The sequence below is a fragment of the Lampetra fluviatilis genome, chromosome 9 (assembly GCF_964198595.1).
Source record: "Lampetra fluviatilis chromosome 9, kcLamFluv1.1, whole genome shotgun sequence".
Lineage (NCBI taxonomy): Eukaryota > Metazoa > Chordata > Hyperoartia > Petromyzontiformes > Petromyzontidae > Lampetra > Lampetra fluviatilis.
Window position 1 is genome coordinate 4,217,710 of NC_136283.1, and position 26,865 is coordinate 4,244,574.

Sequence of the window (26,865 nt, forward strand, 5' to 3'; positions counted from 1 at the left end):
CCCAGAACTGGCTCTGATAGTCGCGGCCGAGAATCAAACTCACATAACCAGGTTCACAGCGTAGCGTGGTGACCGATGTGAGATAACCAACGTAGTGTGATAACCACTCGCCGCAAGTCCCACCCCAGAGAATTCTCAGCATCAGTGTCAAATGAATGGGTCTGTTTACGATGCTATTACGTGCAGTGCAAATAGAGGCCACGCATACATAATGCCGAGCCAGGATGATGCCGTGCGAAACGTAGCACACCATGGCAGTTGAAACAATCGGCACGTATATCTTGACTCTACCCACCTCTGTCCACCAAGCAGTATGGATGGACACACCGCAGTCATTTGATCGGCAGGTTGCGTGCGAGGTGGGGTAAAGTGTCGGTACTCCCACCTCTTCAGGAGGAGTAGGCCAAATATCCTCTAGGAAGGGAACTCCCTCTCCCTCTAAAGCTCTCGTGAGCGGAAGTCCCAGCAGTGGCATGAACTGGCAAATTGCAGGACTGCCCCCGTTGATTGAACCTTTTGTATTTTTAAATCCTTTATATTAAGTTCACTTGCTTGTCTTCTTGGTTCTTTCGGTAAAGTCAACTTTTTTACCGACTTTACCGAAAGAACCAAGAAGATGAATCCCTGCAGTCACGAAAGCTTTAAATCGAAAAATTCACTTGCTTGCTTGCTTAGGACCGTGCAAATCTTTCGGTCGTTTTTTAACCCACTTCCTGTGATCCAATCGAGCTGACATTTTGCACACAGACTCGTTGTGCGTGACAATGCATTTTCGTGGGGGAAAAATTCAAAAATTTTACACTGTTTATGGAAAAAAATTTCAATATTTAATTACCAATTGTTTAATGCTGCCAGACAATCATCTGACCCATAGGTGGCAGCCATCTCAAGCCAGAGGACGAGAGGACTCTAGCCACCCCGATGCCACGCATATAAAGGATTTAGAGTGAAAAACTTTGTTTTTACGGTTAATTTGTTTTTCAAGTCGTGCTGACGCAGGACAAAAACGAGCGAGAGCCTCTAATCGTGTAAGCGGCGCTCACCTTGTCTCCTGGGCAAGTCCCTGACGGGCACCTCCTCCCCGGACGTGCTGCAGCTGTCGCCCGCGTAGCTGGCGGCGAGCTGGCGCTCCCGACCTTAGAGAGGAGAAAGCGCAGGGGAGACGACAGTGACGCCTTTGTACAACGGGGCACTTTTGTCCAAGGCCGCCTTGGCTTTTGAAAAATCACTTGCGCTGCAACTTAACCCTGAATATGAATGCGCCACGTCCCGGCCAAGGTCTCCGTCGTTCAACTGTTTGGGGGGGCATCGCGGGGGAATTAGACTTCATCGGGCGTCAAGATTCATCACGGAGTTGTCCTCTGACAGGTGCTGGCTCCGTGTCGTGCCGTCTCAAGCGGAGTTATTTCACCGTTGCACAAAAGGCATTCCTTGGATTGGGGTCAATGCAGTTTGGAACACAAAAGTACACAAAGAAGGCCGGACTGCATGAGAGAATGCCAAAGCAGTGGTGAATAACAAGTGAGCTGCGCCTATAAACACTCAAATAGTGTGTACAGAGAGTCCAATTCGGTGGGCTACTACTGAAAACATGAGTTGTACTTAACAGCACGGAAATGGCGGGCTTGAAAGTCACATTACACCTGCCAAATTAAAGGGTCATTATAAAATACATATATATGTAAACAATGTCATTCCATACTACACTTAAAAGCAATACGGGATTTATACAAATATTTGGTGAATGTAACGGTGCGTTATATTACCAAGTAATCAAATGTGTCGGATGCGTTAATCATTGTTGCCATACCAAAAATGATTTACAAGTGTTTTTATTTACACGAGGCACAGGGAAAGCAATCCAAGATTATAAATCAACATCAGCCCTCTTCGCACTCCTGTCTTCAGCATCGAGTTTCAAGTTTTAGTTCCGATTTGCGAGAGGTAACGATTATGATGGAGAGGAGCGGTGGCACAACGGTCAGCGCACTGCCATATGAAGCCTGGGCCTCCGAGTTCAATTTCTGACCATATGAAGCCGTCCTGCCAAACCCCCCCTCCCCCCACCCTTGAACAACCAGCACGAAAGCAGAGTGGTGAAGTATGATCAAAAGGCCTTCACGACCGACACGGTGTGCGGGAGCCCTCTATGTAGCGGCCGACTGTCACAGGGCTGTAAATGAATTATGCATGATAGATGCGTTGAAAATGAAAGGTGAAGAGCCATGCTTCCACATAAATGATTGTTAACTGGGAAGCAGCGCCCTTCCCTCTCAAACGAGCCGGGCGCATTTTTCCCCGCCGTGGAGACGAGGCACCAACACCGACGTTAAGTTGCGAGGCGCAAATGAATTCGATGTTGCAAGCCTGGATGTCAAGCACAGAAGGCGCTCTTATCTAAAGGCGGAGGCAACAAAGGCCATCTCTGAACACGGGTTGCATTCAGCAGCATCTTTTTCCAAGATGCGCGGCTTCAAAAATCTCACAGTTATTATTGAGCACAGCTTAAGAGATGCATACTGAACATATTATTGCCCTTGAAGGTAGCAACCTGCTTTTACAAGCCCTTTTCTGCAAGATGCCTTATAAAATATTTACTTTGCATCTCACGTACTTTTTTCTAGCCCCTGCTATTTGTAAAGAGGTATTGATTTAAAATGAAGACCCGAGTTTGTCAATAGGGGCGGCAGGCCCAGACACGCAGCCTGGGGCTCCGAGACGGAGCCTCTAATCAGTCAACTGTGGTAAGGAGGCATTTCTTTCTGTGTTGCTGAGGCCCTCCAAGGAATGCGTTTCACACAACATCCTGGTGACTGCCCGTGTGTGGTTACACAATGCGTGCCTCCGACGTTCAGAATTACCAACGTGTAAAAAGGATTAATATTTTAGCCAATTGTATATCGTCATCGTAGAATAGCTCGGATAAAACAAGGATGAATAGCTGCGTAAATACAGACACTAATTGGTATTGTTACCCTTACAACCACTTGAATAGTATACAGTGAATTATATTTTTAAGAAGTTAATTGAGTTAGAGAATTACCTTTTACAGCAAATAGTATAAATTTTGATTTAAAGCTTTCGTGACTGCAGGGATTCATATTCTTGGTTCTTTCGGTAAAGTCGCGTGACTTTGTCGAACAAACCAAGAATAGCAAATAGTATCTTTAGACATGAACGATTCACCCCCCCACCCTCCTCGCAATTAATTCGTCACGATTTTCTGTCAGTTTCCCTGAAGTGAATCCCATCGCGAAGATCCTGAGATCGAATCTGTGCTTTTGAAGCGGAGTGAGTTAACGAAACTCAGCCAGTGGATGCAAAAAAAAGCACAACACAACATAAAACTGGTTCTGCACTTAACTATGAATTCCAGCTCTGAGAAAAAATTATATATATATCGGTTTGACTTACATGCAATTAACACGTGACTGTCAAAGCAGGGTGGGTGAAAGAGTGCTGCCTCTACTGTGTGGACCAAAGGGCAACTTGAAGGGATATCAGAAATAGCTCTGCAATATATTTTGCTGCTCTGCAAGCGATCTGAACAGATAATTGCCATAGCATAGCTATCGATTATACAAGCGGTGCCACTGCGCCGGGACCCACGCGGAGCGGAGGAAGGCGGACAGGGGATCGTCATTTCATTCCTTGGACAAGGGCCCCACGCCAAACCCTGCTATACCACTGGGTACTTTGATACTAGCCCAATCGGGATGTAATTGTATAACTGAAAATACGTACTTAATTTGGAGCTGCTAATTTCTCTAACCCCTCCCTCTCTCTCTGCCCCCGCCCCCTCTCTCTATTTAAGGCCTCGATACAGAAGCGTGGTTTCTCTGTGTGCCGATGTACATCTCTCTCTATGTATCTCTGTGATATTTGTCTCTACTTATATGTCTGTCTATATGTCTCTGGTTCTGTTTTATCTCTCTCTCAAATTTAGCATTCTCCGGAAGAACGTATTCAACCAGGTAGGGTGTTGACTGTTATGTTATACGACTCTCTGTTGTATTACATTACATTTCTAAGTATACTAGATTTGTGTTTCTATTTCATTTATACCTGATGATGATTGCTTGTGTTGCAATCGAAACGTCGTACGCTAGCATTTAATTAATTATTTTCTCTTTATACGTGACTTTACCGAAAGAACCAAAGAATGAAAATACGTATATCATTTAAACACCTTCAGTTCCCAGGGCTTCGCGCAAGACGTGGAGGGTCCTCTGCTTCTCGCGGATCCTCTCGTAGGCGTCGGACAGCGCCGACGTCGAGCCGTACACCGGCGTCGCCATCACTTCCGAGCGCGGCCGCCCCCCGCCGTCCCTCGCCGAGTGCCACGCCCCTCCGTCGTCGGCGTAGGCCGCGCCGGGGTAGCCGGCGACGCGACCCAGCGTGTGGCTCCTGGGCCTCGGCGCGGGCGGCGCGGCGTACGGCTCGTCGTAGCGGCTCGCGCGCACCGTCGACGCGGACGCCTCCGAGCCCACGGGGGTGACGACGGCGGTGTCGCGGGGGCTGCGCGAGCGCGTTTCGTGCCCGATGGTGTGGTACCGGTGTTCGGACCAGGGCAACGGCGTGCCGTGGCGCGAATGCTGGTCGGCCGCTTCGTAGCCGCGGGTCGACTCTGGTGGCCGCCCCGAGAACGGAGGCTCGTAGGCCCTCGAGGAGGACGGCACCGTTGGCGTCGTCGTCCTCGCATCGTCCAGATGCCCCGCGGAGCGCCAGGCGTCCTCGCCCCTGTTGGCGGCGTACGCGAGATGTCCCACCGACTTGCTGAGCCCGTTGCTCATGTGATTGATGGCAGGCCTGTCTGTTCTGTGTCTCAGCATGGCAGCCTGGGACATGTCCCTTCCTGCAAAATATGACATTAAATAATCACATTATACATTCTTCATAGGGCCAGAAAAGAATGTTGCCAAACCTCATGATTCGATGAATTGTCATGATTCCACGTCAGAATTCAATTCAAGATTTGTTTTTTAAATGGCAATGGGACGATTATGTGTCTACAGAATTACATACAATGTATACAAAAATAGAATCATTGATTCTCACATGAACACCATATTGTGAGTGTAGGAATATATTTTAATAAATTAAGCTATGCATCGTTACATCCCACTGCACATCATATGAAGACAACATGTTTTGGAAAATGCAGTACATGAGATTTTTTAAGTTGAAGATTTGTAACTCCCAGATTTCCTTAAGATTCAGAGCTTTGGGGAACCCCAGACAAAGTGGGGGAGGCAGCCAGAACAAATACCAACAACTGCCCAAGCTCCGAGGCCCTGAATTGGGGGAGCGATGATACAGGTGGGAGGAAACCAGAGTACCCGGAGAAAAGCTACGCCTGTGAGGCGGGTAACGCAATCCCCGTAGAGATGGAAACAGATGGAGATCAACCCAATTGCTCTGCTGCCATCTCCAGGCGAGACTGCGTATGGCGACCACGATGCCCAAAAGGAAGGGCATTTCAAGACATATGTGTGATCCAACAACCCCCTTGCCTCCGGTGCTGAATTCTAGGTGCACCATCTGCATGCAATGCAAAATTAAACGATGCAATGAAACACGGTGGTACAAAGGAGCCTTGCATTGTCATTGATGCTCTACTTTGGAATGCACTGGAAGCCTTTGGGAAAAATTCACCAAAAGTTCTGTTTGAGGGCATAAAATGTGAATGTGTTTAACTCACATATGTACGTCGTCTTTCTACGTATAAAATGTCTATCATATAAGCACATTGCATATAAGTGAAAACACAACTACATGTGTTTTTATACTGTTACTTATAAACTTGCGTTGCAACTGCTGCCAAACAAAACCAGGGCATCATTTGCTTAATAGTCCATTTTAAATTAGTCATATCACCCGGTTGTTTAAAACAGTGTGATGAATTATTAACCTCATAAAACAAAGACACTGTACACTCTATATAAACCACACAGCACAAAGGGAAGCATAGAAAAAAATAACAACATTCAATTTGGAGGAAAACTAAATACGCAGATTGAAGGCACCAAAAAGGGAAACCAATTTCCCAATTCACAAAGCAATCTATTATCAACATTTTTGTTGTGATGGGACATTCAGGCCTCTCCAGTGAATGCAATTCGACTCGTGTCTACCGCACGAGCAGAGAAAAACACCGAAGGGGGGTTGCCATAGCCTCACCGTTGCCTGCGTCTATGCTCACGGCTCCCTCGGGCAGGCCTAGCGATACCGGTTGCGTTCTTCTCCTGAGCTTCTCCCGGATGCGCTGTCTTCGCGAGTGCACATCCTCTGCCCCCTCCGTGTTGCCATTAGTCTTGTCCAGCTGAAGAGTGGTAGCGGGGGAATATTTGACGGTCATTTTGAACGCTTTACTTGTATGTAACGTGTCCAAAATACGAATAGAGTTGCATTCATTTCCCTGTTTTCCCGATAACCGTCAGAAATATACAAAAGCCTACCGAAAGAAAATGTTGTACTGTGAAAAAAATATGCTAATTTGACAATAATCGGTACCAATTTTAAGAGGATTTATTGTCTCAGTTGTAATGCCCCATCATGTGTCTTTGGGCTTATTTATTTCGTAAATATGTACTTTACAGCGCTTCGAAAAGCCCATCACCCTCACCCCTCCAGGGTGCAGGTTTCTATTTTTAGCAACCATCAAGTCGACGCAATGTATAGCAACCACTTGACATGACTGTAAGGCGTGCAATCATTTACCCCTCCAGATAGTCGACAATTTGTCACAATTCAGGTTTGGCATTATAAACTAAACAATTTTTTTTCTTTTGCCAGGTAAGACCCACCGAGCAAATGCAGCTCTTTTTCACAAGCGACCCGGCCACAAATGATAGCTCAACAAAGTGGCTTATCATGTGGAAATTTACAGCAGCCAAATATCCTACACGTATGTATCTAAATATAGAGGCATTAAGGTTGGGATCAAACCCACGGCCTCCTGTATACCAGTCGAGGTAGTTAACATCTCGCCACCGTGGCACTCTGTTTTGGACCTGGGTGCATAGAAGTACAGTACAACAATGAATGTTGCTCTGCTCCCCACAAAGCACTACAGCCCGGCAGACGCCAATGGCAACGTGGTGCCGCATAGTGGTCTCCCATCCAAGCGCGATGCAGGCTCTAAACCTGCTTAGCTTCTGACATCCGACAATTAGGGGGGCTCATTCCGGGCGATTTGTTCACGGGTAATGGAACAGTACAGTTCAAAAATTAACACCACGAGCATTTCACACTGCCAGGTGTTTTTCTTTTATTCCCCCTCCCCCCCACCTCCGTTTATCACCGAGGTCCCTGCACAGAGTGAAGAAAGAGACCTGTGTGATGCTGCCCAGCACCATCCTCGCCAGATTTCTGACAGATGTGCTCGCTGGCTTGGCACCACTCAGCTTGCTGTGCTCAATGCAGGCGCTCAGGATGGCAGACACGGGCGCGCGGAGATGGACCGAGTCGTCACACATGCTCAGCAGAAGCCCGTTGATGCGCTCGTTCAGATTTATGGGCTGCGGGGAACAAAAGGGCAGCTCTCAGCCCTGCCGACATCAAAAGCAGATGGCAATATGGCTTCACAGAGAAACGTGGTCATGCCAGACTTCAGGATAAGCATCCTGTGAGATGAGTTTGTATGTCTTATGTTTCGATTAACATGCATTAACACAGTGGTTCTTAACCTGGGGTGCACGCACCCCCTGGGGGTGCGAGACATGGCCAGATTGTTTTAGTAGGTAGATCGTTGAGAAAAAAATTAAGCACGGGCACAAAGTACAACTACTTTATATTCTTGGTTCTTTCGGTAAAGTCACGTAGAAGGGAAACAATAAAATAATAAAAATATAAAACAATAAAATTGTTGCTGTGGTTTTCACACCTGATGATGATTGCTTGTGTTGCAGTCGAAACGTCGTGAGAATTTTATTGTTTTATATTTTTATTATTTTATTGTTTCCCTTCTACGTGACTTTACCGAAAGAACCAAGAATATGAATCCCTGCAGTGACGAAAGCTTTAAATCAAAATACAACTACTTTTTTTCATCAAAACTCTATGCATTTATTAACATTGTACTTTTTTTTTTTACAATTGAGAACCAAAGGGTTGCAAGGCTGCAGTAAACGTTAAGAACCACCCCATGAACATATTGGAATAGGCTACAAACAGTTTTTTTACAGCCCTTCATCAACCCACTGCTGGATAAATGCTGTGTCAGTCATGGGGGATAAATGATCATCGTCACCACACTCGTCAGCGTGGGCTGTACAAGGGGTGCCTGGGACTGGTGCAGATGTAACTCATCACTGATGTTAGCCATGGCCACAGATCAAACTTGGATGGCTGGGCTGATAGAACAGTGCGCTAACCGCAGCGCCGCCGTTTCACAAAACATATATACCTCTATGTATTGTATTCTTCGTATGTAGTTAAATACTATATTTGAATAAAGCCCAGCCGATATTTATATTTGAGTCCTATAATAAGCATTGTATGTAGAGAACAAGTCCATAATTTTCGGCACAATCTCACACCCGTGCCGAGTTTTTTTTTTACACTTCTAAGAAATTACAGTGCACAGTTAAAAGGTAAAAATGCAGCCCTGCAATGATTTGCTCACACGCCACAGCTAACGGCAAGGCCTCTCTCCGAGAAGGGGCTCATGAAACCTGCCCATTGTTTCAATCAAGATGGTAATTTACAGGCAAAAATGTTCTTCAATGTCTCATGTTGCGAACATTGCAACTACCGTACTACTGAGCCACTCTGAATGGCATTTAGCGTGACTCCCAAGTGGCGCTTTACCTGTTTTTCAGGCACTTGGAAATCAGCCGCCCAGTACAGAGTCATTCCGAGGGAGTACACAAGAACCTGCAAACAACCAGTCACACATTCAAAGCTGTCAACATAATAAACTAAAAACTAAACTGTTTTATATTCTACCAGGTAAGGCCCACTGAGCTATGTAGCTTTTTCAGAAGCGACCTGACCACAAATGATGGCTCAACCAAGTGGCTTATCACATGGGCATTTATCGCAGCCAAATACTCTCAGCGCATGCTTCTAAATATATAGGCGTCAGGGTCGGGATCAAACCCACGACCTCCCGTGTACCAGGCGAGGTGATTAGCATCTCGCCACCGTCCCACCGTGGCACCCAACACGCTCACATGCCCGAAGGGAGAAACTGAATATCACAATGGTGAACGCGCCACGCACCGACAAGATCATCCGCTCGGGTTTGACAGTTCAAATCACATGTCTACTGAGTAATGACAGGCAACCTGCGGTGCAACGAACGCCAAAGGCCCCCATGAGTACGTGCAGCGGTGTTTGTGCCAGTGGCTTTATCGCAGCAGAAAGTTGAAGAAAACCAGTATTGTACAACATCGCACACATACAAATGAAAAAGCAATGATTCTTATCATTGATAAAGCGATGATTTCACCTTGGATTAGTACGGCTGGCTACGTACGATGCCAAAGAAGTTCAAGTTCAACATACCCAGGTGATATGATGCATGTATGGTGAACTTCATCATCATCTGTGAGGCTCAATCCACTGCTGGATAAAAGGCTCCCAAGGCTGTCACCATCGCTCACGATCCTCGGATGTGATAGCCCACCGTGACATATCTGCTCAGACCATTTAACTGCCCCATACCCCGTTCAGTATTTATGCTTGGTGAAACCGTTACTCTGTATAGCGTTTTACAAATCCAACATTTTCACACGCAGTAATGTCTTCTTAATATCACATACATTTTCTTATACAGTATATGTCAATCATTTTCCCACATTCAAAGCAGTGTTTTACTTTATATTTGTCTGATAACCTTCTTGTGCATGGTCGAACTGTCAGCTACATAAGTTCACATATATGACATTTTAACCCTTTCATGTGCCGATAACATACGTATACGTAATTCATCGGAATGGCACCTGGAAGAAAAACTAAATAAAATAACTTTATCGGGACCGAGGCTCCCACAAGGCCATGCGGGGGAGCGCATGGCATAGTTTTGCGCCAGCTATCAGAGCGCAGTCGTGTCACTACAGTTCTCTGCGGTGAATACAATGTCTTTAAAAACGATGATGCTACGCCTCCCTCAATGAAATCAACGCTGAACCGCTTGCGCGTTCCAGGACAAGACTTGCAGTCGTCTCAGAACGGGAAAGGGTTAAGATATCCACCGATAGCTCAGTCCCCAACAAGTTGGCTTTGTGGCATCATTACCGTATACTACACATGATGAATCGCTCAATGGGCAATTACTAGGCTGCATGGAAAATGTTAACTAAATCGTTTTATGTCAGGTGTGGCGACTTTGTATAAACCCATTTTAAACAAAAATGCCAACAATTTGGCTCACGCATTGTCCACATCTTCCACTCGCAATGCATAAATCTTAGTTTATCCGTTTGAGCTGAAGAGCACCCACGGAATGTTGATCCATTTTAATTCACATATATTCTTAAATGGTGAACATAAAACTAAGCGGAAACCTCGTGGGAGAATCATTAGCGCTGCCGCATGACGGAATGGAAAATAGCCAACTGTACGAATACTGACGCGTTCAAAAGTACGAAATGCTGACGCTTCAACCTTCAAATGATCACTCAACGTGAGCGTACAATTCTTGTTGTTGTTGATATTATCATCCTAACGATAGTCTTTTAAATGTATCGCAAGGGAGGTGATGTATGGCTTAAGAAACATTGTACAGCTTGATAAATGTGGGCGATTAATCTGCTCCAGGATTTGTGAACGTTCACAGGTGTGGTCGAGATCGGTAGGTTACCATCAATACTCGAGTGTTTCAACGGACGAATGGCCACTCCAAATAACATCGTGATGCCTCAAGCACAACGAGCACTGCCCATTTACTGCATCAGCAACATTGCTAACCGTCAAGAGTACGAACGCATGGCAAGATGCTTCACCTCGGCAACACACCTTGAAAATTAACCCTTGGTAATACTAAGTTAATCTATTTAAATAACAGTTGTGAAATAATGCCTCGAAGGAGCATTCGTGAACTTCGATCCTAACCACCAACCACAGTCGCATTTACCAGCGTTGTCTGTTCACATACAAATGAAGTCGATACATGCCGCGCGTGACTTGGGATTATTATGCATAGCCCACGTGACATTGAGTGTGCCGGTTCAAATGAAGATAACGATCTCTTGTTAATTCCTATGAAGTGGTGAGGAGAGGTGGCACAGCGGTCAGCGCACGTCACTATGACCTCGGCGATCTAACTTCGATTTCATGTCGTGGCTAACATAGTTAATCAGGGATATCTGAATGAGAACGAACGAGACCTCAGCTAAGTTGACTCAGCATTCAATAAATGAGCGGGGGATCTCTTTGTCTTTCCAGAATTGATGGATCATTCATTTTACTCAACACAACAGTTCACGTGGGACATGTTGCCCAATCATCAGGAACATTCAGCATGTAACAAGCTTGCATTTAACGATGAAGCCTGGTAAATGGATCGGTGGCCCTTGATATGTCCCGAGGACCTAAACTGCCCTGAAGCCATAAACGAAAAGCATGTGGCAACACATTACCAACTTCACTCAAGAGATAGCTACAATATTTCAGATCCGCCACTGATGGGGCTAGCGATGGATGGTGGAGGAGAAATTCTGTAGCATGACCTTGTTTAAAGGGTGGGGGGGGGGCATACAAAAATGCAGGGGGGAGCATGAGACATTCAATTTTAAACAAACTTTAAGAATTTAGAAGGGGGGGACTAGGCAAGCTTCACCGTGTTGATGAGACCCAAAAGGCCAAAACTGGCACTGGAGTTCCCTTGCTTCAACAAATGAGGCAGGTTAATATTTGTCTGGAAAGCCAATAGGTCAAATAACTAATTATGATTTTTTTCATCTTATACATGCTTCAGCAGGGGGACTCAGCCCCCTCCGGCCCCCTCTGCCCCCCCCCACCCCGACCACCCAATACCACAGAGCTGTCACGACGTGTTCACCTTCTCGGCAGCGGCCGTAGTGAGTGGCGTGCCGCGCCAGCGCATGCACTCAGGAGGCGTGAAGGCCGACAGGTCGTGACCCCGTGCCTCCCGGCCATCGGCGGCCAAGGCGATGGCGCCATGAGGCAGCAGCAGCAGGGCCCAGGGTGACACCAGCACGGCGTGGGGCGACACCGACTCGCCGTCTGCAGGAACCGCCGGTAAGTCGAGAGGCGGCGAGCTGTTATGAAGCTAATGCATAAACACTTGCAACCTTATATACACGTGACTCTGTTGCCAGTATCAAGATATTAAGATGTAACCACTCTTAGGTTATTTCGGTAAAGTCACGTTTTAGGTAAAACATTGAAATTAATAAAAGTAAAATTAAAATAAAATACAAATCACGACGTTTAGGAGGCAACAAACGTCGTGATTTTTATTTTATTTTTATTAATTTTAATGTTTTACCTACGTGACTTTACCGAAAAAAACCTAAGAATATGTTATGAAGCCATTTAAAAGGGGCAAAGGTGCAGCCCTGCGATTGCTTGAATGTACGTTGAACTTCTTTTCGTAGCGTACGTAGCTACTGCGAGTGGAAAGGCCTCCACTGGAGTGTAATTGTCTACTTATCCACGCTGGTCAGAAGACGTGGGAATACCGACATTTTACCCTACCACACTAAACCTGCTCATGAACTAACTCTGGTGTACCTCTTTATAATAATCCTGAAAGGAGAGAATTGGAAGGATGTAAGAACGTGTTAACCGATTCACCTGCCGTACTGGGCAGGCATTTTAAGGTCTCCTTCAAAGCTTAATTGTTTAGTAAAAGCCAATAGAGGTATATTGTGGGTTTTAAAAAATTTTTACTGCCAAAGCAAATAGCAAATCGAAAATGTCCAATTAGCTACGGGTCAGGGCTTTTATTTTCCACACTTTGGTGTAGCCGCTTTACACAAACGGCTATTGAATGGTGCACAATCTGAGGTTTGTTATCAGTGCCAGGGTGCCAAGCTGTGGATTTGTCGCGTGTGAAACGCACTGGCTGAGCGTCGGCCAGCACACAAAGTGGCAAATCCATAAACGTATTTGCAGCTCTAAGGAATCAAAAGCTCCGCCAAGCCCTGAGTATAACACCAACAAAAAAACAAGTAAAGCCTACAAATTACCAATGCTGAAAACAGTTAAAGAAATGAAAAAAAAATTACACAAGCGATTTAAATCCTTTCAAACCAGGCCAGTAATATTTTCCTCTGTTTATTATATTGTGCCTTTGAAACAAAAAATGAGACAAAAAATATTCTTAACTAGTCTTTTGCCCGTCCAAGGACGGGTGTATTGCAGTAATCTGCAACTTGCAAGCGAACAGCAGACAGCGACGTGATGTTCATTGCATGGATGCGTGTGCAGTTTGTAAGGCCGCGGTGCCACAGACCTATTTCATTTTAAGGTTATCATCCCTTGTTGATCATGACGTCCTTTTTACTTTGATGTCTCAACAGCGTTACGGAGATCACGTGACGTGAGGGTTCTGCCTTTGAAGTGAGGCTTGTGAGTTGACGCCGAGGAGGGGGGACCAGGCGCCTCGCCCCCCCCCCCTCCCATGTGGAGTGACGTCAGCCGCTAATTATTATGATTGGGGGGGGAGGGGTCCATTTGGAGGACGTCACCTGCTCATGAATATTAATGAGGGGGGCTGGTCGATGTGGAGTGACGTCACGAGTGTTAAGGACAGACATTCCTGGCTGATTATAGTAGGTATGACTTGAAAAGCACATTGCGGAATTAAGAAGATGCAAGTCATATGTCACTCGGAAGGAATTATGGCCGATGGTCCTGAAAAACAATGGAGCAGCAGACAGGGAATGGACAAATCTGAGAGGACATCTACTGAGGAGATGAAGGGGACGGATTCAGTGGATTGTTGCATCACAGGTCCATGATAAACGGCAATGGCTTGCATAGGCCTTGTCTAAAAATGATGCATCATGTAAACAACACTTATGATTATCCAAACACGTGCACATCAAATCACATGACTCATGAAGCCTACAGCACTGTGCAGATTGCTCAACGCAAACCGGTTATCAAGTTTAACTGAATGTCTGTGGTTTTGAGGTGAACTCAGATGCACAGAGTACACACGCACCTGTGGCGAGCAGATGTTGCAAGGCTTCTGCGCTTTGGGTTAAAATGGCCCAAATTTCTTCTTCATTCAAGGGCCCATTCTGCACCTCCAGAACCTCGGCCAAGGAGACCCGCACACCTCCACAGCCTGGCATGGTGTACCTGTGCACAGGTGTCAGGTAAATATTAAGGGTGTTCCAATCCATACGTCGATTCATCCATTGATATCTAATCCAAAAACGCGTGACCGATGGTTAAGAACGTGTCCGAAGTGATGTCCACAATGAGAGACGGAGTGATGAAATCAGCTCAAGTGGATTGTCACATCGCACGACCATGAGAATGTTATTCAGCAGTGGATTGATCCTGGCATCGAATCACGTGGTTCTAAGAACCATTGGTTTTTTATGTGTACATATTGTATAAAACAAAAACACATGATCCCTGCATTCACCACAATATTAAACAAAGTATTGATTCTTCAATAGAAGCGTGACCCGGATTCAGGGCAATTCATTGATTCACAGGGGGTGGATTATTATACGTTTGGTAAAAATCACACAAGGCAAAACGGTTATTTCTCTTGTCATTTATCCATTGGCGAACATTTTCAACAAAATTATGAAATGGAAGTTGCGGTGATTACAGTGAATATTTTAACTACCGTGACGTGATTCATAATTGGTTACTATTGGGTTAGGTCGTGGAGGTATGACAATTTATATCTATACCCACCGCCACCTGACAGAGCCCATCAACAATGTTGACATCTTTTGAAACATATAATACTGTACTAGAATTTCCACTGCGAGAGAATCAATGAATACCGAGCAAGCACTCCATTGGCCGAGAGGGCGCTGTTCAGCTCTGAATGATAAAATTATTGATTATATCATACACTTTTCGTATGACAAGTTGTCACTGTTGCCTAAATTACAGCGTGTTCAAATGGTAAGCTTTAAATAACATTTATGAGCAATCAACATTAAACATGTTTGAATTCCGCCCAGCTTCGTACAAGGTTCCGAAACATCACGAAAATACGTGCCGCTGTTGGACAGTGTTGTACGTACAGCCGTGCCATGGCTGGATGGCTCAGACAGGGACTACTGTGTTATCTGTCTTGGGGTGAGTCTCCTGGGGCCAATAACATCCAACAATGAATGTACTTGTAGGCTTGACTCACCAACATGTACATTAATGAGTTTATTTTGTAGGCTATATGTCACTGTATTGTTTGCAATTCACAAACTGTTTCAGTTTCACCTCCTGGATCCTTTTTCCCAGTTTTAAGATGATACAACAGACGAAAAGGCGTTATACCCTGTCTCGTAATAATATAGGTGTTCAGATGCTCAAAGACCAAATAGATGCCTATGACAAACCACTAAGTCCGCATGAACCACGCATACTTGTGGTAAAACATGCAAACAAGTATGTTTCAGTTTTTAAACTCAGGTTTTCCAACTTTATTAAAAAAAAAACCCAACAACAGTACACAAACTGAGCAATTGACCGATTGTCCACTCCCGAGCCAGACCAATAATTAACGTGGCAAATCCACTTAGAAACGCTTGAAAAATCCTTCCCCTGTAAAGTGGGCACAACTGGTCACTTCTGAATATCGATTTACATGTTGGCTGTGGGGGGTGAAGAATGAGCGTTGAATATTTTTCAAAAATAATAAAGCAATAGTGACATTCAAACTGAACTCAAAGTGAAATTTGAGGATGTGTGAATAATATGGACGGTCAGTACACTGCCTGTTAATCAGGAGGGTGGATAGTCTGTCTTGACGAGATTCCTCTTAGCTTTGTTGATAACCCTCTAAATAATTCTAAGATGTGAATACAATAGCCAGAGACAAAAGTGTTTAAAGTTTTTACCATTTTTACCTTCGGGCATAATAAAATTTTGTAAGAAACTACACTGTGGCCAATACAGATTAACTAACATGACAGTTACATCATGGGACCTCCTTTGCCAGTACCAAAATATATGCGCCTTTTGGCGTCATCTGGTCGAACACCATATGAAACTAGGCTCTAAAGAAAGCTGTCTCTGGTGTGGACCAATCAGTTTCAAGGAGAATGCATAAATTATCAGAGTATTGTTTTTTGTTTGCATTTGACTGCAAGTATTGTGGTTAATGTAAACATGATTCCTTGCAAAAGGTGTCAGTTTTGTTGCCAGAAAAAAAAAGGGGGGAAACCCTATTAGTATAACATGACAGTTCTTCAAAGTATTTGTCATTAACTAATTTGAGGGCAGTACATCAAAGACTGTGGTTTAGTACATCAAACAGATGGAAGGAGCATGGGTTTTCATACCCTAGGTCAGGGGTCGGCAACCTACGGCTCCGGAGCCGCATGCGGCTCTTTACGGGCTGCTTCTTGACGATATGCACGTATGTACAGTATGTACTCAGATGCATTGCGGCTCTTGAAATACTGAATTTTGTACCGAATTGGAAAGAAATGGCTCTTCTTGTTATTTTGGTTGCCGACCCCTGCCCTAGGTTAAGGGGGGACGTAAAGAGGAACATATGCATTAGAGAACATATTTTAAAATCGAGACATTTTAAGTTAAGAGACATTAGCACGGTTGGTGCGAAATAAGTTCAACATACCGACATAATTAGGAAAAGTAAGCTTGTGCAGAACACATAGCGAGGAGGGACAATGAATAGTGGTCAAAACTAATGCCCAGTGGCAGCCAAAGTAGGGGGCATTCATCAGAGTATATTAACTGCCATGGAGATGGAGCAATGCAATAAGCTCAAGGGCATGTGCCAGATGTTTAGTCACTAAATCGTGAGACGACAATGGTTTGGGGTGGTCTTGACCTAACAGTGGATTGATCAAAGCTGATTATGATGGGTTACAGTATCACATTAATATAAAACCTCATGTAATCATGGATGTGGTTCGACACTACATCCTCCTTGACTGCTGGGTGAGCGCCTGTAAAAACGTTCCAAGAAATGTGACCATTTTTTTAAAGAGACACAAGGAAAACACGACCGGTCTCCTTTGAACCTCCTTCACTCCGAGAGTAAAATAATCTCTTACTCAGCGAGTACATAGTTCATGTAATCTAGATTTTTTTTTCTCTCACGATTACAGGCGTCTGAGACCACAATATTGAGGCCACTGAACCCGACTATCGTGTATAACATTAAACACTGCATCGGTAAAGCTTTGTTAAATGTCACACTATGCCATGGAGGACTTTGAAACTGTTAAAAGTATTGTGGTCCAATTATGTCACTGCCTTATTCATCTTCCCTTAAGGTTCCTTCCTTGACCAAATACAAAGTCCTGTTGTAAAAAATAAAGATAACTGTCCTTTAAAATTATCTTCTATTAGAATTTCATCGAGACACGTCATCAGCAAATTGCAAGAAAAGTTCTTTTTTGTAAACAGCTGAAAAACACCTCTCAACTCACACCATCTGTCAGGTGTACATGCCCGCAACATTCTATCATTGTACAGTGCACCTTTCATCTTTTTTTTCATAATCTTTGTCAATGCCAATGTTTCTGATCCATAAAACAAGCAATACAAATGAAGTTGAAGCTAAGAAAGTGTGCAGAGAAGCATGGGGAGGTACCGTGCATTGCTTACAGGCAAAACAGGAACACGTGGATCTGAAAACATAACTAGAATAATCGAGACGTTACTGGACTATTCGCTATAAATAAAAGTTGGCTTCCAAGGACGTGCTGTCAGAAGGGGCAATGGCAGATTGATAAGAGGACTGCAAGAGTAACAGCAAAGGATGGAATACGTTCCAGAGGACAGCCACCGTGGGGATGACGGGGGATTTGAGATTGAGCTTGCGTGCAAGGAGCTCGATGGACCCTGGTGGCGTTGCCTCGTTATTCGCGAGGGATACGTTTCGGAGATGCCCGTGAAGAATGACCTTAAATAAATACAATGCTATTAAATACCTGAAAATTATCATCATAATATCTCTCATCACTTTCTCACATTCTCTGTCATCACTTTTCTCTCTCTCTCTGTGTGTGCAGTCGTGTAGAGTTCCAGATGCGATTCGCGGACAGCCAAAATCGCGGAGGGCAAGTTCGTGAATAAGCAGGGAATTCTGTACTGTAATAGTTGAACAGTTGACACATGGCGACAACTTAGGGAGGCCTTCATCCAGCAGTGAGTGGCTTAATGCCAATAATGATAACATTTAACAGCGATTCTATGTAATGTTATCGCAAGTAACAAAGAATAAAAAAATTTTTCTATTACTCTCAAGCACCCGAAGCCAAACAAATGTGCCAATTGAATCAGTTTTTTTCTGGAATCCGGGTTACGTTGGAAATTGAACATTTTATGCGTTTCACTCCACACTAGACCCATCATCATGAGGTGTTATCAAGAGCTCAGATCTCACGCGTGAACGCACTTGCTAAGCTGTGGCCCCTTAAGTAGGGTGGCCATGACGTTACACCTACACGATCTAACGCCAAAAGTAACCAAATTATGAATCATAAATCCTGGTCGTGAAAGTCAAAAATAAAATGGCTACACCACGTGCTGGTTGCGTGCAATATCAATCGTTGAGTCACCCTCGCTATGGCTGTGTTCATAATTCTTGCTTAAGACGTTGCAATTGCTGAATATTTGCCAGCTCAAAACATAAATATAACCTGGTGACCCGTTAAATAAAATAAGTGGTGGTAAATTGCCATCACCATTTATTAATCACACCACATCATCCCCCACACCATGCATTACCGTACATCTTATGGTGATTCGCGAATGTTACTTTAAAAAAGAATATACATAAATACAATTTTAAGTGATTTTTTTTCCGTGACCTCATTACAAATTTTGATTTCACAAAAAATGTATTTCAAACTGCTGCTATTGATTTTTTTTAAAAAGGACATTGTATTTTTTCGAGTACCATCGTATAAAGTGTATTTAACTCGCACGCTTTAAAGAGCGTGCTCAAGACAATTACCATTTTTTTTAATTGAAAGAATACACGAGAAAGGGATTTATAATATAAAAAAAAATTGGGCAAATTATAGATTTGGACCTAACCCGTTTAACCACCTGCTCCCCTAGCTGCTGGCACACCCTGAATGGGAGTTAAGCCTTTCAAGAAGAACATCTCAACACTGTACCGCTCACTATACACTCCAGTTGGGACGTGTGTCATTATTATGGATTAAATACGAAAGTCATGGAATATAGAAACAGAGAGGACGTTTTTTTTTACATGTATGCGACTCATAGCCAGTGGTCTCTTTGACATCAAATTAAACATTTCCGAATGAGACACACGATCGTGGGAGATTGATGTGCAACATTTAAGTCCGGTACTATATGTGGAAGAATATTGACTTAAAGCTTTCGTGACTGCAGGAATTCATATTCTTGATGACGACGATTGCTTGTGTTGTGATCGAAACGTCGTGATATGATTATTTTTATTATTGGTTCAATCTACGTGGCTTTACCGAAAGACCCAAAGAATATATGTGGAAAGTTGGTAACATTGCAGCGCTACACATGGGAAGTTACATGATACAGTTTAAGCAGCCAATTGAAACATCACAGGTTGCTTCAATGACAATTAGAGCACCTTCATGAATAATTTAATCAGATATAGTCTCGTAAAAAAAGAAACGGGTGTTGTACAAAGACCACACCGTTCCTTAGAGTAGATGCAATGGGTTTAAAGGTCATTAAAATAAAGTTACACGCTGCACAGCATTTGTAAAATATATCTCGAAAAATATGTTCGGTTTAAACTTTGACATTCTCAAGCTGCGGTGAAGCCGTCTCCTAGGCATTGAGTCAAAACTATGGTAACCTTGGGCTCAACGATAAATCAACAGCAGGACAATGGGGGTACAAAAATACCTCGAGGTACTTAAAGCCCAACCCTCGTGGCTAACATGTATTCACCTGCGCACGTGTTTGTTCAATGTCCAATTGACAAAGACATTTGGGAAGAAAAACATAAATATGTTTGGAATTACATCTCGAAACAGCGGCACACATGGATAAGAGAACACAGTATGCACAGGTTAGAGACATTATATTGACTGCTATAAGAAACGTCAAGTGGGATGGGGAAAAGATTAAGGCCTTTGGTTGAAACTAACGGCAGAGTGGCGGCCAGAGGACGGACGACTCCCAAGATGATAATGTCCACCATGGAGATGGAGCGATGAAATTCGCTCGTGGGCGTGTGCCAGACGGATTGTTGCATCACACGACCGTGAGATGCCATCGGCATGGGGGAGAGGGGGGGGGGTTTCATTCAGCAGCGGATTGGTCATGGCTGATGAACACATTGTCCTGCGGAGGGAGCTGGTAGGAACGTTGGGTTGCTCGGTCAATGGCCTGCAGGGTCAACGGCGGCGTGGTGTATTCCGCAAATATGCCCGACTGTGAGGGCGGGCACAAGCCGGCGTGAGTAGGTTAAACGTTGAGTTTTATAAGGGCACCACGGGGTGACAAGCCCCTCCCCACTCAGCCCCACCCCTCCCACCTCCACCCAGCCCCACCCTCCCCACTCAGCCCCTCCCCACCCTCCCCTCCCCTCCCACCCAGCCCACCCACCCCTCTCCACCCAGCCCCACCCTCCCCACCCTGCCCCTCCCTACCCAGCCCCACCCTCCCCTCTCCACCCAGCCCCACCCCTCCCATTTTTGTATGCACGACGGACGGACACAATAATCCCCTGTGGGCTGGTGGAACCAGGTGGTTCCTACCAGTATAATGCCATGGATATTGGTGTGCATGTGTGTGCGCGTGTCTGGGGGCATTGCAGGCAGGATGGGTAATTATTGACCGGTTCACAAGACACCCACGGATCACGGGGTTGCATTCCGATATCTGCAGCAGTGTGGCGTATTTAAACTAAACAATTATTTGTATTTTACCAGAGAAGGCCCACTGAGCTATATAGCTTTTTCAGAAACGACCTGGCCACAACTGATAGCTCAAAGACGTGGCTTATCATGTGGAAATGGATAGCAGCAAAATACTCTTAACACATGTTGATTCTAAATGTGGAGGGAGAAACATGAGGACCCGGAGAAAAATCCACGCGATCATGGGGAGATTATCAAAATGTACAAATATACAGGCATAAGGATTGGGATCGAACCCACGACCTCCTGTATACCAGGCGAGGTAGTTAACATCTCGCCACTATTATTATTTTGGTGAATCAATCCATTGGTGAATTGAGGCCTCCCCAAAATGCCACCACCCCTCACGATCCTGCAATGCATTACGATAAATACATGGTGTGTATCGACTACTGTATCATGATTGTCTACATCTGGTATGCAATATACTTCCTGCAGATGCATAGGACGCTTAGTACATGTACGGCAGCCAGAGGGAACACGACTTAAAAGTACGTCCACGGTGGAGACAGAGCAATGAAATCGGCTTGTGTGCAGGAGCTACATGGATTGTAGCATCACAATACCGTGAGAGATGGGGCAAGCTCATTGAGGTCTTCAGCAATGGACAGATCATCGCTGCTGACAGACGTATGTGAATTTTAAAAGGTAAGGGGGATACTCTACTGATGAACAATTTATTTCGTAGGCTGCCCACTGCTACAGTGCAATGTCATTCGTGGTTTCCTGTCATTTCTGCAATATGAAAATGTCTTTAGTTATTTTAGTACAAAGGGTTGTCAAACATGTTGTGTGGGTGCTAAAACAAGCCAGTGATGTATTAGGGTTGATGTGAATGGCCACGTACTATACGATTGTTAAGTACTGCACAGTATTTGAAACATTACCAAGAGACAGCTTGTGTATCATTACCATTCCACTCCCAAAACATTCTGAACTTTCTAAAAAAAATGTTTATCCTGTAATGTATAGTGCTGTACTGAAGCATGAACTCATCATCACTTGCCATTGTCTATCCACAGTTGGATGAAGGCCTCCCAACACCTCCACCATCCCTCACGCTGCTGTGATACCACAATCTGACTCGATCCTTGCACATTAACTCATCTCGCCGCTCCATCTCCTCTCGGATGGGCTCTCTCCTTGTTCAGCCATTATCACCAGTCTCTTCCATCGGTGAGCAATGTCTTACCCAAAACAGTCCCATTTTAAAGTCAAAATGTCTTTTGGTTTGTGTCTGATCCATGAACCACGTGGTCCTCTCTCTCTCTCTCGGTGCAATTCCCAGTCAGCGTCTCGCCACGTTTCTTTGCCCTCTTGTCAGATATTGTTCCATTTTGTCCGTGTCCGTGGTTGTGCTCATTGTCAGAGCTGCCAAAGTGGACCGCTTTTCAGTATCAACCTCAATTTAACGGACTAGAGTACAGTACTATCACGAAAGGGGGGAATTGGTGACACGGTGGTTAGCACATTGTGTTGTGATCCGAGTTTGATTCCTAGCCACAGTTAACATCAGTGGCGAGTGATAACTGAACAGGCACTGGGCCCCCCTCCTTCACCAACCTGTGCTGAAACAGCACTAAGGCCAAAACATCTCCCATGACCAACATTGTTGGGCATGACCTTGACCTAGCATTGGATTGACAAAGGTCGTTAAATTTTACTGAAACTAGTATTAACTAGCGTACAAAGGTAAAGTGAACCTTACACATTAACATCCCAATAGGCACATAAATGGAGACAAGTTATCCATAAACTTATACGCCTTATAGTTCCACTCAACTGCACATTAGCACCAGCATTACTGTATTAACATTTTTTTCTGGGTACAACTGTGGCTCAGAAGGCACGCCAGGCGTGTGGCCCGTGGCTATGCAATACCACACAATGAGAGCTGTCTGGGCTTGCTTTCCCATCATTAGTACCTGCACGCACAGAAAGCCACTCTCATACACTTTATGACAAAGCAGAGTAGCTGATAAAGTCCATCACAAACATGCGCTCTCTGTCCTTTTTGACACTCGTTGGCATAGTGCTGCGGAGGGGTTCTGTCATCATCGGCCATGATCAATCTACTGCTGGATGAAGGACTCCCAAAATCCATCGCCATCTCTCGCCACGGGGGAAATATAATGGTTTAAAAAAAAACACAACACTGCGAAATGCTTCCATGATGTGTACAGTCAGGGCGACTAGACAAATCTGATTACTGCTTTTGAATATGGCGCACACGATAAGAATGATACAAATTGCATGGATGTATAATAGTGTTGCAGTGATGATGTCATCATGAAAAGATGGTTGTGGTGAGTCGGACACGTGTGCAGGACGGGAGTGGGCAGATTACAGACAGCCAATTGGACTTCCAACCAGAGGTCAACGAACAAAGGCAACAAATGAAACGAGCAGGAAGTATTTGCGAGGTGTGGTGGCATCAGTTGTGATAACATCTTGACCTGAATATCAAAAAGACGCAGCACCAGTTTGTACCAACAGAGTGGTGCACATGGAAAGCCATAAAGGCATACAGTAGAGCATGCAAACAATTCTTCAATAAAATGCAGCCAAGCCATAAAAAATGTGTAAAGTCTGAAAATCGTGTTCTTATCTATGTACCAGCATGGGAACAGCTATCGCAGTTAATTCGTAGCATATTTCATCTCTCGTACTGTACCGAATTTATTCATCTTAAAATGTAAACGTTTGAAATAACATCGTCGGCAGCAGATTCAGTTTCTACAGCACGTCACACCGTCAAAAGTCTGCTTGGACTTTCGTTTTCTGTCGGAGAATGTAGAGTGATAATTATTCTGTGCATTCCAGAAAGGGTGACTCCTTATGTGCGTGTTGTACCTCGCCGTAGCCAGCAGCAAAGCATTGTGTAAAGGTCAGTGTTGTATACTCTACAGCCTGGACACAAACTCTCACACACCGTGGTCAAACATTCACCATCATCAGCCATTCGTTTATCCGCTGCTGGAGGGCTTCCCCACTCCTCCTGCATGTCAACTGGATCACAAAAGCTCCATCTCCCTGGTTGTCGTCCTCAATCGGATGCTCAGTCCCAAACGTGTTGTCTATTATCATGTATGTGTACCAATTGACAGATGCGTGCACGGTGTACAACATTAACATTTGAAAAGATGCGGCTTTGAGAAGACGTCATAATTAGCTTGCACCGCAACAATTGGAGAGAGTGCAACATCTCATTTCCATACCATCTGTTTCACCACCGTCTACCTACATTATTACTATATACCAGAGGTGGGACAAAGTCATTGTTATGCAAGTCCAAGTCGAGTCGCAAGTCATCAAATTCATGACTCGAGTCTGACTCGAGTCCAAGTCACATGACTCGAGTCCACATCTCATAGGTGGGACAAAGTCATTGTTATGCAAGTCCAAGTCGAGTCGCAAGTCATCAAATTCATGACTCGAGTCTGACTCGAGTCCAAGTCACATGACTCGAGTCCACATCTCATAGGTGGGACAAAGTCATTGTTATGCAAGTCCAAGTCGAGTCGCAAGTCATCAAATTCATGACTCGAGTCTGACTCGAGTCCAAGTCACATGACTCGAGTCCACATCTCATAGGTGGGACAAAGTCATTGTTATGCAAGTCCAAGTCGAGTCGCAAGTCATCAAATTCATGACTCGAGTCTGACTCGAGTCCAAGTCACATGACTCGAGTCCACATCTCATAGGTGGGACAAAGTCATTGTTATGCAAGTCCAAGTCGAGTCGCAAGTCATCAAATTCATGACTCGAGTCTGACTCGAGTCCAAGTCACATGACTCGAGTCCACATCTCATAGGTGGGACAAAGTCATTGTTATGCAAGTCCAAGTCGAGTCGCAAGTCATCAAATTCATGACTCGAGTCTGACTCGAGTCCAAGTCACATGACTCGAGTCCACATCTCATAGGTGGGACAAAGTCATTGTTATGCAAGTCCAAGTCGAGTCGCAAGTCATCAAATTCATGACTCGAGTCTGACTCGAGTCCAAGTCACATGACTCGAGTCCACATCTCAGAGGTGGGACAAAGTCATTGTTATGCAAGTCCAAGTCGAGTCGCAAGTCATCAAATTCATGACTCGAGTCTGACTCGAGTCCAAGTCACATGACTCGAGTCCACATCTCATAGGTGGGACAAAGTCATTGTTATGCAAGTCCAAGTCGAGTCGCAAGTCATCAAATTCATGACTCGAGTCTGACTCGAGTCCAAGTCACATGACTCGAGTCCACATCTCATAGGTGGGACAAAGTCATTGTTATGCAAGTCCAAGTCGAGTCGCAAGTCATCAAATTCATGACTCGAGTCTGACTCGAGTCCAAGTCACATGACTCGAGTCCACATCTCATAGGTGGGACAAAGTCATTGTTATGCAAGTCCAAGTCGAGTCGCAAGTCATCAAATTCATGACTCGAGTCTGACTCGAGTCCAAGTCACATGACTCGAGTCCACATCTCATAGGTGGGACAAAGTCATTGTTATGCAAGTCCAAGTCGAGTCGCAAGTCATCAAATTTATGACTCGAGTCTGACTCGAGTCCAAGTCACATGACTCGAGTCCACATCTCATAGGTGGGACAAAGTCATTGTTATGCAAGTCCAAGTCGAGTCGCAAGTCATCAAATTTATGACTCGAGTCTGACTCGAGTCCAAGTCACATGACTCGAGTCCACATCTCATAGGTGGGACAAAGTCATTGTTATGCAAGTCCAAGTCGAGTCGCAAGTCATCAAATTCATGACTCGAGTCTGACTCGAGTCCAAGTCACATGACTCGAGTCCACACCTCTGCTATATACTCTATGCCACATCCTATAACATATACGGTTTTGTAGGATGTGGAAGTGTGGTGTAATAACACACCGAGGGTGGGGAGAGCCTCATCCAACTCTGGCTTTACACGTGGGGCTGGTACATGTACATACGTGCATGTGGTACTGTCATGCAGTGTACAAAGCATGTAACATGTTAACATACACACCGTAACGTGTACATTGAAAGATGATTAGATGTTTTACTGCTACTCAGGAGGTAATACAACCCTGTTATTCCAATGAACCTATTCATCACAGCAGCAAAGTTGACAGGCAACTACTTCATACGTACCCTGTATGCTATTAGATAATTAAGTACACACCACTATACAGACAACACATGCACATACCACGTGGTGTGCATATTGTATTGCTCAGTAGCATACACAAGGTGGAGCGGTGGCACGGTGGTTAGCGCACTGAACTATGAACCCGGCTAGCCACGGCTAAAATCAGTGGCGGGTGGTGATTTCTGATCGGGATCGTCCGAGGAACGATCTCCCAGTGACCGGCGTGGTGAAGTATGGTCAAGCAACCACTCTGAAACCTACAACGGCGTTAGCGATGCCTTCATCCAGCAAAGGATTAGCAAAGGGCTGCCAATAAGCAATATTACTGCGCATTATTATTGAGCATAGAGATTATAGTTTATATATATACACAACACATACCAGATGTGTACAGTGCATTAGTTTACACAGCCTATTGTATATGTGGCCATAACTAAGGTTTCGTTGTATAATCAGCACACAGCATATGTTACAAGCATGTCAAGGGACACGTGTGTTAGTGGGTGTTACTCTGAAGTCGTTGATTATAAACGTGCACCCAACACACGCAATGTACGTGGCATATATTTAACAAACGTGACATATCGGAAGCTTGCTTACACAAACCCCCGTGGGGCTGGACAAACACAAACAACAATTGTCGTAATTATCTCTGCAACACTCATCACACTCACACACACTCACTCACCTTGCCGTTGTGAAATCGTTTTCTTTACCGAAATAC

The 26,865-nt window shown here is 44.7% G+C and overlaps 1 protein-coding gene across 2 annotated transcripts in view; it reads right to left on the reverse strand.

Moving 5' to 3' along the window:
• The window catches only part of LOC144934136 (tyrosine-protein phosphatase non-receptor type 13-like), an 81,722-nt gene extending 54,863 nt beyond the window's left edge, over positions 1 to 26,859 (reverse strand). For both annotated transcript variants that reach the window (XM_078859604.1, XM_078859603.1), the window contains exons 1-8: positions 26,830 to 26,859; positions 14,141 to 14,280; positions 12,008 to 12,192; positions 8,812 to 8,877; positions 7,335 to 7,520; positions 6,181 to 6,322; positions 4,190 to 4,855; positions 1,044 to 1,136 (exon numbers count right to left, since the gene is read on the reverse strand). In XM_078859604.1, the coding sequence (XP_078715730.1) occupies positions 1,044 to 1,136; positions 4,190 to 4,855; positions 6,181 to 6,322; positions 7,335 to 7,520; positions 8,812 to 8,877; positions 12,008 to 12,192; positions 14,141 to 14,273 (1,471 nt within the window). In that variant the 5' untranslated portion in view covers positions 14,274 to 14,280; positions 26,830 to 26,859. The remainder of the gene's footprint in view (positions 1 to 1,043; positions 1,137 to 4,189; positions 4,856 to 6,180; positions 6,323 to 7,334; positions 7,521 to 8,811; positions 8,878 to 12,007; positions 12,193 to 14,140; positions 14,281 to 26,829) is intronic.
• Positions 26,860 to 26,865: the final 6 nt, after the last annotated feature.